At 48.3% G+C, this 16,982-nt stretch overlaps 1 protein-coding gene across 1 annotated transcript in view; it reads right to left on the reverse strand.

Annotated features, from left to right (window-relative positions):
* grk4 (G protein-coupled receptor kinase 4) overlaps positions 1 to 16,982 on the reverse strand; it is a 46,484-nt gene that overhangs the window by 10,361 nt on the left and 19,141 nt on the right. Inside the window, exons 3-10 of the mRNA XM_079729175.1 lie at positions 14,494 to 14,606; positions 12,546 to 12,623; positions 12,275 to 12,375; positions 7,000 to 7,092; positions 6,114 to 6,177; positions 5,577 to 5,717; positions 2,478 to 2,668; positions 703 to 740 (exon numbers count right to left, since the gene is read on the reverse strand). Of these exons, the coding sequence (XP_079585301.1) occupies positions 703 to 740; positions 2,478 to 2,668; positions 5,577 to 5,717; positions 6,114 to 6,177; positions 7,000 to 7,092; positions 12,275 to 12,375; positions 12,546 to 12,623; positions 14,494 to 14,606 (819 nt within the window). The remainder of the gene's footprint in view (positions 1 to 702; positions 741 to 2,477; positions 2,669 to 5,576; positions 5,718 to 6,113; positions 6,178 to 6,999; positions 7,093 to 12,274; positions 12,376 to 12,545; positions 12,624 to 14,493; positions 14,607 to 16,982) is intronic.

Genomic DNA, 16,982 nt, shown 5'->3' on the forward strand with positions numbered 1-16,982 from the left:
TCTAGCCCGTTGGCTGATCAACCTATAGCAAAGGGGACACGTGTTGCGGTTTAATTCTTCCCCTTCCCTACGTGTGTGTCCCTTGGAGGCCACCGTATAAACAGAGCAGGTTGGGAGTAAGTTCAACACAAACAGGTTCCTGTTCATCAGGGAGGTGCTGAGGAGACTGGTCGGCCTCTGTCCCGAGGCCCGTGTACCGAGGCTTAGCTTAAACCGAGCCCCCGGCCAAACTAAACGTTCAACGGGATTCTCAGATCCCGTACAACTATTTGTATTGGATCTGAAAATAGGCCAGCGGTCCCCACTCCCACTGCTGCAATGTGATGCTATGTTATGCTAGGCTATGCTACGCTAGCCGGTGCACATGAGCTGTCCCCTGAACGTAATGTTCGGCTATGCCACGCTAGGTGGTGAACATGAGCCGTCTCCCGAACGTAATGTTCCTCTACGCTATATCAGCTGGTTATCATGAGCTGTCTCCTGAACATCATGTCCTGCTATGCTATGCCATGCTAGCTGGTTAACATGACGGGCGTCCATGTTTAAGCTAGTTTAAACATGGACGCCCGTAGAACTATACGTATGGGACCGCAAAGGAAGGTCTACAGGAAGTGATGGGCGGGGAGAACGTGATCAACGTGAGCTGGCTCTCAAACATAGACGTGCATCTTGAAGGCCAAGGAGAGCGACGTAGAGACTTACCGCGGTCGTCTAGGAGGATGTTCTCGGGCTTCAGATCCCTGCAGAAGAAGATTCACGTTGCGTTATTCATGTATAATTGAAATGTTTGAAATCACATATTTGGTCAAGGATTACCAGTATTAAGGACGTATGGATCGATAACAACCAGGCTTGGCTTTTAGTTAGTTAGCAAGGTCTGTGCTCTGTTACGCACTTATTGCATGTTATACGTCCGTGCCCTTATTAATAGTGCTTAGCATTGTGTGGCATCTTATCCTGGCTATCATTGTTGTATACGGGGAATGGGTTAACGTAGTGATTGCTAATGCTTGGCACTTGGTTCTATGAACATCCTTACTGTACCGACAGTGATATATTGCTGTTTCTCTTTCTTCTGACAAATGTACGTATTGTAAGTCTCTTTGGATAAAAGCGTCCGCTAAGCACCCTGAATGTTAAGGTAAAAGTACTCAGGAAAAAACTCCACTACTTCCAGTGCACGAGGGTTTCAACGGAAAGCCATTCCACGCTCCCCCTTTTACCGAAAGGTCAAATACAATAAACAGCTCGGGACGTATTTATATTCTGTCTCCAGCGAGGCCTGAACCTGGTTGGCCGGGACGAGCCCGGACTAAACACATAAACTTCCTCCCTGCCTCAGGGGTGACCCGTTCCTCAACCCTACTCCTCCAGCAGGACAGGACCTCTTCACTGAAGCCTTAAAAAACACCTCCAATTCATCCCCTTTCTTCCCTTCAAAGGGAATCAAAGACCCAAATCTGGGTCACAATAAAGTTTGCATCGTTGTGTTTTTAGCAACAACTGAAATGTGAAGAATCTGTTGTGTCCACAATCGTTCAGCCAACACCAGAAGCTGGCTGTGGGTTTAAACACTGGTGTTTAACTACAGTGTTTGTGTTGGCACGAGATGCAAGGCCCTGCTCAGCAGAAGTAGACAGGTCGCCCTATTGTTAAAAGGGCAGCCTGCTCATTAACACATAATCGTCAGTTGTATGACCAGTTCACGTCCAAGGAAAATACGACCAGCAGCGGTCTCCCCTCTGAACAACCACAGACGGGCTTTAATGGCTGGTTTGAGCCTGTTAAAGCCCTGTCTTTGCTTTAGCTAAATTATGTCAGGTCAAAAACACATTGCAAAGTTTAGGCCCTCTTTGTGTACACAGTGTTCGTGTTGTGACACCCTCTGTAATGGATCCTGTCTCGTGTTACAGTGTTTGGATCAATCTAGTGATCGTTAGTGCTTGGCACTCGGTTCTATGAACATCATTACTTTACTGACAGCAATGTTTTGTTGTTTCTCCTTCTTCTGACTAACGTACTTATTGTAAGTCGCTTTCAATAAAAGCGTCTGATAAACGCCCTGAATGTGAATGTAAATGTACTCCGGCAAAGCTCAACTACTTCCAAAGCTAGAATGGTTTCAACGAAGAGCCAATTCACGCTCAAACTTTAATACTAAAATAAAACTCTAAACTCCCTCCCTAAAACGTAAATGTTACACATAAAATCGATCCCACAGTACCTGAAATATTCATGTCATCAACACAACAACACCACCTCATCAACCCAACCTCATAGACAGAAACGATTCAACACATCAACACAACCTCATCTACACAGCAACACAATTCATCCACACAACCTCATCGCCACAACTTCAATGACCCAACCTCATCCTCCTCTACATAACTCAGCCAACCCCCTCCCTGCAACTCTACCATTCCAGGTGTCTGACACAAACCAGACCCCCCGCCCCCACCGGTTTGACCTCTGACCTGTAGACGATCCTCTCGCGGTGCAGGTCCTCCAGGCCGCAGCAGATCTCGGCGGCGTAGAAGATGGCGCGCTGCTCGTCGAAGCCAGAGTTGCCCATGTTGTAGATGTGGAACTTGAGGTCTCCGCCGTTCATGATGGTCAGAACCAGGCACAGCGCGTCCTTCGTCTCGTAGGCGTAAGCCAGGCTCACCTGGGGGAGGGAGAGGGGGAGGAAGGGAGAGAGGAGGAGAGAGAGGGGGAGAGAGGAGGAGAGAGGGAGGAAAGAGGGGATAGAGGGGGAGGGAGGGGGAGGAGAGAGGGGGAGGATGGGAGAGAGAGGGGAGAGAGGAGTGGAGAGGAAGCAAGATTTTGAGGGGGGTAGAGGAACAGACGTCGAAATAATACGGCAACACTAACAAAACGATTAAGGGAGTGATTATCACGCCACCAGGTGTGAGCATGATCAGCCGTTACAAGCCGTTTGAATGTCTGCCCTTTCCTGTGTTTGAGTGACACAAGTGGGCGTGTGTCCAGGCACGGGGGCGGGCAGACCTTCAAGTGGCTTGTAACGGCTGATCACACTCACACCTGGTGGCAAAACATCACCGCTTTAAACAGAATCCGCAGAAGATAGACGTGCCGGGAACACGACACAGGATTGCTCGTTTGATCCGGTTCGAGGCCGGGAATTCTGCGTTGGTCCGACAGATATGCAGGGGACGCCACAATGGAGCGGAGTTCCAGACGGATAAATAAATGCATCGTAATTGGAGAGTAACTCGACTAAATGAGATCACTTAGGGTCTGAGTCTCTCCCCCCCTCCCTCCCCCAGGACAACGGCACGGGGGGGGGGGGGGGGTAACATTCCGGTGCATGCAGGACGTTGCTGCCATCAGGAGGAGTTCCATAAGCTCTTCGCAGCATGGACAGCAAAGTAACACACACTCGGACTCACACACACACACACACACACACACACACGGGTTCTATGGAGACATCTTAAAAGTTACTTTGGTTGGAATGATAATTGAACCCGATTAAATCAACTTCAATATTATAGTTGTATTATTATTATTAATAATTCCTGATTAAAAAAAACATCTGTCATTCCATCAGATTCAGAATAAATTCCTAGGGCAGGGAATCTGAAGATTGTGTGAAAACAAGGAGGCTCATCAGCCACCAGCTGCTTAAAGAGGATAGGACAGGGTCACCCTGCCATCACACACGCACACACACACACTCACACACACACACACACACACACACTCACACTCACACACACCAAGGCCGCGATTTTAGCCCCGTGTCCTTCTAAAGCGATCACATGCACTCTCTCACACACACAAACATACAATATTTGCAACTTGGACACGTCGCGGGTACACTGTATACTAGTGTACTAGAACATGAACTAACAGCGCTGACGGATGATATGCACTGGGTAGGCAAAGCAAATAATACCAGGGCCTGGGCAGAGACAGGGGTGGGGGGGGGAGACACAGAGAGGAGCAGAGGACTCAACACCTCTCCTTTCTAGGGCCTGGTTGGTCAGCTAATGCTAGGCAACAGGGCTGCCTTCACAGGGAGCAACGCATGCAGAGACACTGCCTTCACTGCGCTCGCTGCCCGCGGCTCAAAGAGCCAACGCCGAGCGTACGCCTGTCCCGGCTGACAGGCGACGCACCGCAACACACATCAACACACCCCTCTCCGGCCCACTGCGTCTACCAGGCGCGACGCTCCGTGCGTGTGTGTGTCTGTGCGTTTTTGTGTGTGCTTTTGTGTGTTTTTATTTGTGTGTGTGTGTGCGTTGAAGTGTGCGTACGTGTATGAGTGCGTGCATGTGTGTGTTCACAGTGAGTCACGCCAACAAGGAAATGCAGCTCAGTTTATAATCTGAACGAGAAAACGAGCTGAAAACTACTCCGATACCTCAACAATTCCAACAGGATCCGGGAAAAGGTTGCGGTTCTAAACACGTGTAACTATGACTAGGTTTGTGCTCTGCTTTGCCATATTATTTTCTAACTAACGGCACACCACCCGGGCTAACACTGGTTTACGTAACAGAGTATGGATAACACACACACACGGTCTGAGCGCGACAGTCACGTTCTTACCTATACAGCTACTCATACATATGCTCCAAGAATGTTAAACAACCACTTAGTGTAATTTTCTCATCCCCGGCGCAGTCATTATGACGAACGTGAAACTGCGTCCAAAGCTAAATTTTCCTTTTCCTTTTCAAAACACCTGAGAGTTTTTGCACGTCCAATCAGATGTAATGAAAGCGGTCGTACTGTTTCCACATGCTTTCCATCTGGGTAATGTTTGAGTTATGTCGTTAAGACACACACACAGAAAAACACACCATCGAAATTCCATTGAGGATTTGTTTTGACCAACATATGGAGATAGACAGACACAACATAAATAAATGCAGAAGAATAAACAGTTTAATCACAAACACGACAACAGCACAGTTTAACACGGAATATTGAGCAGGATGTGTTTGAGACAAAAGCCAGCTGCAGTACGACCTCGGCGCTATATCCATTTAAGAATCACAGTATAATAACATCACATTTGTGTTCCCAAATGTTTTTCACTCCGAGGCAAAGCGCCAAAGATATGAATGGCTGAAGCAACGACCCTGCCACCAATTTGTCACAATTTCCAAAAAAGAAAAAAACTCTGTTGAGAGCCAAGGAAAGGCAACGTAAATATTTTGGCTTTGGCCGACGCACAAGCACTCGCTTGTGGAGGGACACAATCTGGCACCCAAACTGGTATTCAAGAGAGATGTTTTGGATTTTACCAGCTGGTATTCTGTGCTTTTGCCTCACATACATCGCTGCAGCATTGAAACATCGTAAGATAAATGCTCATGGCCAGATATACTTCATTGATTCAGACTGCGCTCACACACACACACACACACACACACACACACACACACACACACACACTCAGACAGACACACACACAAAGAGACACACACACACACACACAGACAAACACAGCCACAGACACATAGACAAAGACACACACACACACACACACAAATAAAACGATTAGGTTGAAAGGGTTGAAGAAAAAAGGTAGTACTTACTACAAAACTACTGTTAACTTTTTCTAAAATGCGTTTTTCGTTTAGTGCCATGGCTTCACCTTTTCTTTTCTTCACGCGTTTCTTTTCCAGCTTTTTACAGGCGTACATCTTACCGGTGGCTCGCACCTGACAGGCACACACCTGGGGGCCAATCAGAGCACAGAGAGAGGGGTCAGTCGACTGCATACACACGTAGACACACACAGACACACACGCACAGGGCTGAACACACACAGAGACATACAGACACACACACACACACACACACACACACACACACACAATGGGCCTCTTTGAAAGTAGATGTCTTGACAAAAATCACACGTCATTGTTTTACACAAAAATGCTCTCGTAATCAACACTTGTTTCTCATCTGCCTCCGTGCTACACTTGCTGCTCAAAACGAGACGCCATGTCTTGGTCTAACATTTAGGATGGGATCAGCCGAGGTCATGTGACCCTCGGCGGCGTGTGTGGCGTAACCATTCACAAAGCCATCGAAGCCCTCAGAACACACAGGAAGAGGCCCTCACTCACCTCGCCAAATCCACCTTTTCCTAGTACTCTGTAATGTCTGAAGGTATTTTTGGTTACTGGTTGCCTGCAGAGAGAGAGAGAGAGAGAGAGAGAGAGAGAGAGCGAGAGCGAGAGCGAGAATAATGAAAGGGAGGGAGGGGGAGAGGAGGGCAGAGAAGGAGAGAGGTTAAGAATTGGTCAAAGAGATTTGGAAGGAGATGGTGGCAGGAGGTAAGGGGGGGGGTATGTGATCCACTTTAGATCATGTGCTGGGGCAGACAGAATGATGCTTGCATTTATTATTAATCCGTGCTGATGGTCGGAGTTTTCCACTTCGGCCTCACTTAGCGGCCTTTATGCAAAACATCATCAATTATTAACTCTGTTCCAGAAAGCAACCATTGATTGGTGGAGCACCGGGTTTACGGGCCAAGTGGTCCTCCGGACTTTCTCCACGATTCGTTTGTTCCGTTTCCACACACACACACACACACACACACACACACACACACACACACACACACACACACACACACACACACACACACACACACACACACACACACACACACACACGCGCACACACACGCACACACGCACGCACGCACGCACGCACGCACGCACACACACACGCACGCACGCACGCACGCACGCACACACGCTATCCGCGGGAGCGCTATTAGATGAAAATCTGGCTTAATTTCCTGTAAAGTAATTAAACCAGCCTGTGTTGTTACAGTCGGACCTAAACACCACTACTAATACTACTACTGGAAACAGGTAATGAAAAACCCTCTTCACGCGTCGATCGGCCACGAGATGAGGGCTATTATGGGTGTGTGTGTGTGTGTGTGTGTGTGTGTGTGTGCACACTGTTCAGTGTGTAGTTGTGACTGGTATTACCCACCTCTCCAACCACTTCCACTGCAGAAAGCGGGAGAAGTACATAGTCTCCTGGTAAGCAGAGAAGGGAGCTCCACTCAGATACTCTCGAACGATCCTGGGGAGAGGAGAGACAGGGAGAGAGTTATTAAAAATAAAAAGGTTTACTAGAACTAAAAAGGTTAATCAGAACCAATAGTTTATCAAAAGTAAAAAGGTTCATCAGAAATAAAAGGTTAATCAGAAGTAAAAAAGGTATCAGAAATAAAAAGTTCCAGCAGAAATAAAACGGTTTACCAGAAGTACAAAGCTTTTACCCGAACACACACGTACAGGTACATACTTCACAACGTGGACAGAGACACGACTTCACAAACCAGAGACCACAGAGAAACCTCTTCAGGCCCAAACAGGTTGAGGGACCGGTTTGTGAACTTCCTGAGTGGACGCCCTCGGATGGAATCTCAGGAGATATCTCTGCGCCAAACGCCGGGGAGACGGAAAACACATTTCAACGACTGAACATCATCCTTGATGACTGAGATAAGTACTGAGTGGACCGAGGCTGAACAACAAACAAATGTGTTTGCGTTTTTTTCTTCTCGCATGACCACTTATCCTCTTATTGAACCATCTCCTCACCATTAACTGGGTCAACCCATCAAATCCCCCTCTCACGTTACCTTCAGCAAGAACACAGCCCCGGGGCCGTGGCCTGGGCTTTAGCATCAAACCCAAGCTCACCATCATCGGTCCCCAGTTCTTCATCATAAACCCCAGCCGCTCATCAAACACCAGCTAATCATCAAACCCCTCATCCTTCAACATTGTTGCTATGGAGCTAACCCACGACACACACTCTTTATTATTATTTATCTTTATTTAGGATGACATCAGAAGGCCGCCCCAGAGCAAAACTAACTCTGAAAAGGTAGCGTCTCTCCCCTCCCACAACCAACCCGTCGACAACAGGTCCACATTCCACTGAGAGCTGTTCGAGCCTGTCTCTGACCTCCCCCCGTCCCTCAACTTCCGAACCCTGACCCCTGTCCTGCTTCTCATCAGCTTCCTGCCACAGATGTTGTCGGGACTGAGTTAGAAAGGTATTCACACCTTCACTGCCGAAAGGTATTCACACCTTCACTGCTGAAAGGTATTCACAGCTTCACAGCTGAAAGGTCAAGCTGAAATATGTTCTCGATAATGCCCGGGCAAAAGCTTTACAATAGGGTAAGAGAATATCAACATTAGTACCAGCATCATCATAACCCTCGCTGATGGGCTTCGCAGTATGAGGAATATTAAAAAAGATAGAGATAGATAAATAGATCTATGGTTGCGAAAATGGCATCCATCAAGGCTCCAAAGTAAAATTATAGGACTTTGGTGAGGAGGGGAATTAAACTTCAGCTTCAGCAAACTTTTAGTATTTCCCTAAAGGCCTCACCCCTTCCCTGTCCCCAGGAATAGAAAGGGCTGCAAAGGTTAGTTAGTATTAGTTAGTATACGTTGAATTAGCTCTTAACATTTTCTAAGTGATTGCATCCTGTTACTTACTAAGTAAATGAACTTAAAAAGCTTAAGAGGCAGTCTTATAAGAACTCAACCATATCATCGACGTTAGGTGAATATCATGGAAAACTGATATAAAAGTGTATACGTTGTGTTTCCTGGCGTCCAGTGCCGTCTATTAAAACACACAGCATTTCTAAAACACATTAAAGTTAAATACGGTTCCATGACTCCAACACTGCCGTGGAACGAGGGCGAGGGAAAACGCCTTCAACGTCCAACCTCCTGCAAGACTTCATGGCTCAGTCCGTCTCCAACCCATCGTAACACACAAACAAAACAACAACAAGATCTCCTCCAAATGTGAGAGGCCTCGTTGATGTCGACATAAACACCGCGTTCATCTGTGTATAAAAATACAAGTCATGTGCGCGTTCTGGATTTAGCCTGCAAGCCAATGACCCCCCCCCCCCCACCTATAGGATGGACCACCAGCCTATAGCCGACGGTCCAGCCTGGAGGAGCACAACTGAAAGACACCATTAGACACTCGGAATAAACACGGGCCACAATGCTGCTTTTGTCGGGAGGGGGGGGACAGTGCAGTGTTGAGGACACATCACACTATACCACACACACACACACACACACACACACACACATCGAGATCGCTATGACATAACCGTATGTTCCGCATCTCGGGAGAAAGTCCTTTAGGGTGCCAAGACGTTTCCGCAGCCATGTGCCCTCTCTCCATCTGTGTGTGTGTGTGTTCGTGCGTGCGTGCGTGCGTGCGTGTTCCATGCTCATCACTGTGCACACGGAAAAGGAGTACGTCAGTAGTCAGAGTTTTGTGTTGGATTAGGATTCTGCCGAAGTCCTACGCAGGAAAGACGTGGAACAAGTGCTGGTAGAATAAATACCAAGAAACAGGAATTCCATTCACGAACAATTCAATGTTTTCTTTGACACACACATGTGGTGGTTTTGCAGAGTGTGTGTGTGCGGTTTTTGCAGAGGACGTGTGTTGTTTTTGCAGGGAGTGTGTGTGTGTGGTGGTTTTGCAGAGATTGTGTGCGCGTACTGTCTTTCTCTAAAAATCCTACAATATAGATAATACTGCCAAAATAAATGTGTGTCCTTGCTCCTCTTCCAGTGTTAAAACACACACACACACACACACACACACACACACACACACACACACAGACAGACAGACAGACAGACAGACAGACAGACAGACAGACAGACAGACAGACAGACAGACAGACAGACAGACAGACAGACAGACAGACAGACAGACAGACAGACAGACAGACAGACAGACAGACAGACAGACAGACAGACAGACAGACAGACAGACAGACAGACAGACAGACAGACAGACAGACAGACAGACAGAGGCCGGTGAGTCTCGATCCGCTACCGAAACAGGACCGGCCAGGAGAGTGTGTTAGTGTGTGTGTGCGTGCCACACCACAGATTAATCTTCCGTTATATTAACACCTCCGAACAGCTGGGCTGATCTACGACCGCTCCACCGGCTCCTTGACTCGCTCCACGGTGTAAACTAAACATCCACCGCCACCCTCCACAGCCACACATACCTCCGCCCTCCCTCGACACTCCAACAGCGCCCGCACTGAAGTCAGAGTCTAATCTCAACCTTTTCGTCGCTCGTTCGCTAAAAGTAAGCAATAAGTTATCGGTTTATAGCGCTGGAAGCTGCATAAACAGACGACAAGCCGGGCCGTATAAAGTGTCCAAGCTGTTGAATTATCGTAAAACTTAAAGACGAACTCCTGAGGAATAAAGGTCGTTATTTTGTGCAACGCTTGTGGCTCGTTTAGCGGAGCCGGAGAGCACGCCCAGCTGGGCTCGTCTGGCGCGAACGCCGCGGAGCTGTTCTCAAACGATCACAGTCCCGCAAAGCTGTTGTGATGCAGACGATGTAAACGGACCGCATTTCCACAGCGCTTCTCTAACCACTGGCCGCTCAAAGCGCTTTAAAATACTGCCTCACATTCACCCATTCATCCACACATTCACACACCGACGGCGGTGTCAGCCACGCAGGGCGACACCCAGCCCGTCGGGAGCAGTCAGGGTGAGGCGTCTCGCTCAGGGACACCTCGACACTCAGCTAGGAGGAGCCGGGCGTCAAACTAGCAACCTTCAGGTTACCAGCCGACCCGCTCTACCTCCTGAGCCACATGGAGAATGAAGCGACTGTAGCCAAGACTGCAGTCGTACACGTTAAGAGTGTTACTGAACCATGTTGTCCCTCATGCAAGCCCTAATGTGGGCCTGATGTAGGCGCCTATTGTTGTGGACCGAGGGCTTATACCAACGAGGTTGTTAAAGGACAACCACACTGATTGATTGATTGATGACCTCATGCTGCACAAGGTTACGCCTTAAACTCCCAAACAAGGGCAGTGTTTCTGTACTTCTTCGTGCAAGGCCTTCAGTGTTCCAGGAGACATGACAGCCTGGGATACGTGTTCAGTAGGGTCCAACGCATGTTTTAATAAAACGATATGCTCTCTCTCTGTGTCTGTGTGTTTTGACATGTATCTAGTGGTAAGAATCCTGTTGATTGACTTGTTGAGCAGGAAGCAGCAACACTTGCAATGGTGTGAGAGAGAGACAGAAAGAGCGAGAGACACTGAGAGAGAGACAGCGAGCAAGAGAGAGAGAGAGAGAGAGAGAGAGAGAGAGAGAGAGAGAGAGAGAGAGAGAGAGAGAGAGAGAGACACAGAGAGGGTCTAGGAGAACTGAGGTGTCAGTTGTTTCTCTGCCAGGGTTCCGGATCCCCTTTTTGCCCACAGCTCATTTTCATTCACCCCGGTGTGTGTGTGTGTGTGTGAGATTGCATTCCAGGTGCCACTGCCAGCTGCCCTGTCAAAGTCTGACAGCCCATATTTTCTCTCTCTCTCTCTCTCTCTCTCTCTCTCTCTCTCTCTCTCTCTCTCTCTCTCTCTCTCTCTCTCTCTCTCTCTCTCTCTCTCTCTCTCTCTCTCTCTCTCTCTCTCTCTCTCTCTCTCTCTCATTCTAAACAACATATTATGATAATCCGATGGCAAACCCAACAAGTAAACATGATCCCAAACCGGTTCCTACTTAATCCTTACGATGACGCAAGTCACCTCCTCCTGAATCGGCTCCATGTTGAGCAAGACGAGGAGGAGCCGGGAGGGAGGAGTTTGACTTGGTGACCACAGAACGCTGCCATTCACCCCCAAGAAACACATGAGTCAGCACCAACAGACCTGCAGGTGCTGCCGGGTCTGAGGGCCGCATGGAGCAGGGGGGTGGGGTTGAGGGTGGAGGAGATGGAGGTAGTGGTGCTGGCGGTGGGGAGGGTGCAGGTCATGGTGGTGGTGGAGGTGATGGAGGAGTTGGAGGTGGAGGTGAAGAGGGCGGACGTGATGGTGGTGGGGGTGATTGTAGTGATGGAGGTGGGTCAGGTGATGGAGGTGCTCTAGGTGATGGAGGTGCTCTAGGCGATGGAGGTGCTCTAGGCGATGGAGGTGCTCTAGGCGATGGAGGTGCTCTAGGTGATGGAGGTGCTCTAGGTGATGGAGGTGCTCTAGGTGATGGAGGTGCTCTAGGCGATGGAGGTGCTCTAGGTGATGGAGGTGCTCCAGGTGATGGAGGTGCTCTAGGTGATGGAGGTGCTCCAGGTGATGGAGGTGCTCTAGGTGATGGAGGTGCTCTAGGTGATGGTAATGGAAGAGGAGGTACTGGAGGTGATGGAGGAGGAGACAGAGGCGATGGGGACCTACTTGGTACAGTCGTTGAAGAGCTCTTTGCAGTGGCTCTGCTCCAGCTTTTCCCGACAGCCGGCCACCAATTCCTGAGGAATCTCTGGGAGGTGGGCCGCCGACTGGGGGAGGGTGAGGGGAGAGGTGTTTGGCAGAAGAACACAGAAGCTGCTCAAACGTTGGACAATTAAAACAAGAAACAATTTGTACCCAATTAAAAACTCCCAAAAACATCATGACCAATCCTGCGGTGTGATGTTCCCACAGCAGCAGACCGGGCGCTGACACTCACCCCGTTGGTGAAGTAGGTGTCCAACACGTTCAGGCCGTAGCCCCGCCTCTTCTCATCAGGAGCCAGCTGGTACACCGCCTGTCAATCACAGAGAGGGGAGGAGCCACGTAAAGTTAAACTTAAAGTTGTTTCTTATTCAATTCATTTCAGTCCACCCCACCAGGTAGTAAACGGCACAGTAATGAAGTCAATACCCACATTTAAAAAGTCCAACCACAACTTCCCCCGAACAAACACCACACTATCATGTAACACCGCGTTCCACTTCACAATATTGATGTTAGTTATCGGAATTGTCAATCAAAACGGCCTGTGATCTTAACCAGTGTACACAGTGCACCGTGTGTGCACTGCGATGGCGGGACCCAAACAGTCAAGGCCGGGTATGAGTGCTCTGCAGAGCGCCGCGGGGCTTGGCTGCCGCCAGGCCGGGTGTTTCCTCAGAAAACAACCCTGATGGAGGGCTGAGCAGAGCCGGGCCGAGCTAACACACATCATTAGCAGAGCCCAGCCGGCCAGCTGAGCACAAACACAGGCCTGCATGGGCCCCGCGTTTTGTACACACATGCGGACACACACACACACATGGGGACACACACACATGGTGACACACACACACACATGGGGACACACACACATGCGGACACACACACATGGGGACACACACGTGAACTAAGGCTGCTCGATTATGGAAAAAAAAATCATAGTCACGATTATTTTGGTCAATATTGAAATCAAGATTATTCAAACAATTATTTTTGAGTTTGAAAACATGATTCAGCGTGTCTCTCCCAAAAACACTTTGCAACTGAGAACTTAACTGAAATCTCCCCTTAAAAAAATACACCAAACAGTCATAAAGAAAAAGCTATAATCTAAAATAATTTACAGATATGTATCCAGCTGTTCTCCACTTCTATAAAAAAAATGATGAAGGAAAAAAATAATAAAATAAAATCGCGATTAAAATCAATTAATCGCCCGGCCCTAATGTGAACACACACACGGACACACACATGTGAACACACACATCTCCGTGGACGCGCTGGGAGCGTGTGTGAGCGCGGCAGGCTGGGCTACCTTAAAAACAAACTAGATGTAGGTTTTCATTAAATAAGCATGACCCCCCCCCCCCCCCTACTCCCTTCGTTTTTCCTTTCTCACATTCCTCCCAGGGCCCAGACACAAGCCTGGGCCTGTCCTCATCAGCGGTCCCAGGGGAGCTGCATCTGACGTGGGCAGGAGCTCATGGAGGAGGGGGTGTGTGGAGGAAGTGGGGAGGTGCATTGGAATGGAGGGAGGCTTCGGGGGTCTGTCGCTCCTGACAGCTCGTCCGAGTGAACCTAATCACCGGGCCCCACTTCATCATCAACCCCCCCCGCCCCCCAACACAAAAACACAACCTGACCCCACCCCCCAAGACCCCACTGGAGGGACCGGACAACCAGCAGCAGCAGATTCCATCCCTAACCCCCGGCCTATCCAGGAGAGAGCTGTGGTCCACGCAGCACGGTGGGAGTCCAGCAAAACGTTGTAGTAAGGAGCAGGAACCAAATGCAACATTTACTGGCTTAACAACTGAAGACAAAAAAAATACGTTCTTACTTCTCAAATCTCAAAATCTCAAATCTAGCACGCAGATCGACACCTTTGATAACCAGAGGGTGGGACAGGTTGCTTTGGTCATAACCGTCAAATTTGAACTGCCACTGAAGTTAATATTGATATTTTTGGATATTCTTCTTTTCACCACATACTTTCACCACATACTACAGTTGCACATCCCACAGCGATGTGATACATATCTGCTCAACCCTGGGAAGGCTTTTTGAAATAAGAAAAACTCTACACAAGCGTTTTGAAAAGGACATAATGACAACATATGAAAACACAACGCCCACAATGAGTAGAAACGAAACCCAAACGGGCGTGGCCCCGGACGTCTCACCGAGGCGTCCATGAACTCGATGCATCTCTTGAGCTCCGGCCGCGTGTCGCAGTACTGACGGAACAGCAGCCGGCCGATGGTCTGGCGTTCACAGAGGCTGGTGTAGTCCCTCTCTGTGGAGAACAGCAGGGTTAGCATTCACCTGGTATTGTGTGTGGTGTAGTCCCTCTGAGGAGGACAGCTTAGTATTCATCGAGTATCATCATTATTGTAACCAAGTTCCTGTTAGGGACTCTTATCCTGAAGGAGCAGAACGGATGTGTCTGCGGGTGAGTCGCTGTTTTGACTCTGTGTTGGGAGCGCTGGAAATAAAGTGGATCACCCCGTTCAGTGAATGGAGTCAACTAGGGCTGCAACTAACGATTATTTTAATAATCGATTAATCTGTCGATTATTTTTTCGATTAATCAATGATTCGGATAGAAAAATGAAACATTTGCAATTGCCGCATCTTTATTCAAAAACTGAACATTACTTCAAATTCACAGTGCAGACTGAAGTGTAAAAACACCAGATTATTGCTCCAGCGTCCCGGAACTATTAAAAGTAATAATAAATGATAAAAAAAACATATCAGGGATAAATAACACAAAAAAAACATACAATGTATGATAGACATTTATATAAATACAGTATATAAGGGAAGTCCATGGTTAACCGGTCAACCGATAAGATCTTTAACCGGTAAATAGGCCTACTAACAGTTAAAAATAAATTAAATCATCTTAATTTCTCTCAGATGACAGGAGATCGTTTATTTTTATTGATATTGATACCATTTTCGAGACTCCTTGAAATAGAACTTGTATTATTGCTTTAATTGCAGATAAGATGATCATAATTCAAGATAGGATGTTAAACAGGTCATAATTCCATATTTACTGTCTATTTTATATTGCTGGGAAAACAGGTTTTCGCCAAAATCTCAATTTTCTTTTTCGTGTTGCATTTGAACACATCAATCATATTACTGAGCCGACCTGAACAAATCACATTTGACACTGTTTGCAGCTTCTTTTAAGCTAACTAGCTCTATATCCTGCCGATTTTAACTTTAATTTTTTTGGATTTAAAAACCGGATTACTATTTTAAACTGACGGGACTTTCTACACCGTCCGGTTGTGTGATTACTACCGCTGCTTTGAATGACTGTTGATGCATGCGGTGCCGACTCTGATCCCGTCTGCAGCAGCAGCAGCAGCGTCGCCCGCGGGGTGACCACGGGTGGCGCTCACCCGACCGTGGCTGGCGTGAGGGAGAAGCAGGAGGAGGTCCCGGCGGAAAACAGGGTTACAAGGCGTCCTTTAAATGCAGACTTCATTGTTGCACGTGCTGTGAATGGTCAGATGCTAGACACATTGGGCACCGTTAATGCGACTCTACGTCTAGGGGAAGACCCCTGGCAGCATGTTTTCAATGTGCTTAGGGGGTCCAAACAAGCAGCACTGTTGGGACTTGACTTTCTTAACGTCAACCATGCACTACTGGACTATGCTTCGTCCTGGTGAAGAAAAGGAATGGGGAGTGGAGGTTTTGCATTGATTATCGTCGCTTGAATAGTATAACCGTCAAAGACTCTCATACTCTTCCCAGGGTGGATGACACCTTGGATGCCCTAGCTGGCTCCTGGTGGATCACCACCCTGGATTTCACAAACGGTTACTGGCAGGTGGAGGTTGCTGAGGACGACAGGGAGAAAACTGCCTTCACCACCGGCAGAGGTCTCTATCAGTGGCGGTCGGTGCCAATGGGCCTCACTAACTCACCTGCAACATTTCAACGTATGATGGAGCTTGTGCTAAGAGGGCTTCCCTGGCAGGTGTGCATGATCTATCTCGATGATGTGCTGATCTACAGCCCCACCTTTGAGGGACATCTTTCCTCTCTGCGTGAAGGGTTTTCCAGGATTCAATCAGCAGGCCTCAGGTTAAACCCTAAAACATGTCATCTTTCCCAAGACCACGTGGTGTTCCTCGGCCATGTTGTGTCCCGCCATGGCCTGCAGCCAGACCCTCGAAAAACAAAGTCAGAACGTGGCCCACACCAAAGACTCCGACTGAGGTGAGAGCATTTGTGGGCCTTTGCTCATACTATAGACGTTTTATCGAGGGCTTTTCCCGGCGTGCGGCTCCTCTGCACTGCTTAACATGCAAAGACATACCGTTCCAGTGGACAACGGAATGTGAGGGAGCCTTTGAATATTTGAAGGGAGTACTTTCATCTGCCCCAATTGTCACAATGCCAGACTTTCCTGTTCCCTTTAAAGTGTATACAGATGCCTCCATGGAAGCTGTGGGGACTGTGTTGGCTCAGGACAGGGAAGGGCTGGAGAGAGTGGTGGTGTATGCTAGTCAGTCGCTGGCTCCCACCGAAAAGCGCTGGTCTACATTTCGACAGAGTTGTGGGCTGTGGTGTGGGCTGTATGCCAGTTCAGTCACTACATTGGATCAGCCGCCTTCACCATTATAACTGACCATAAGCCTCTGCT

This window comes from Pollachius pollachius (assembly GCF_949987615.1).
Source record: "Pollachius pollachius genome assembly, chromosome: 2".
Taxonomy (NCBI): Eukaryota; Metazoa; Chordata; class Actinopteri; order Gadiformes; family Gadidae; genus Pollachius; species Pollachius pollachius.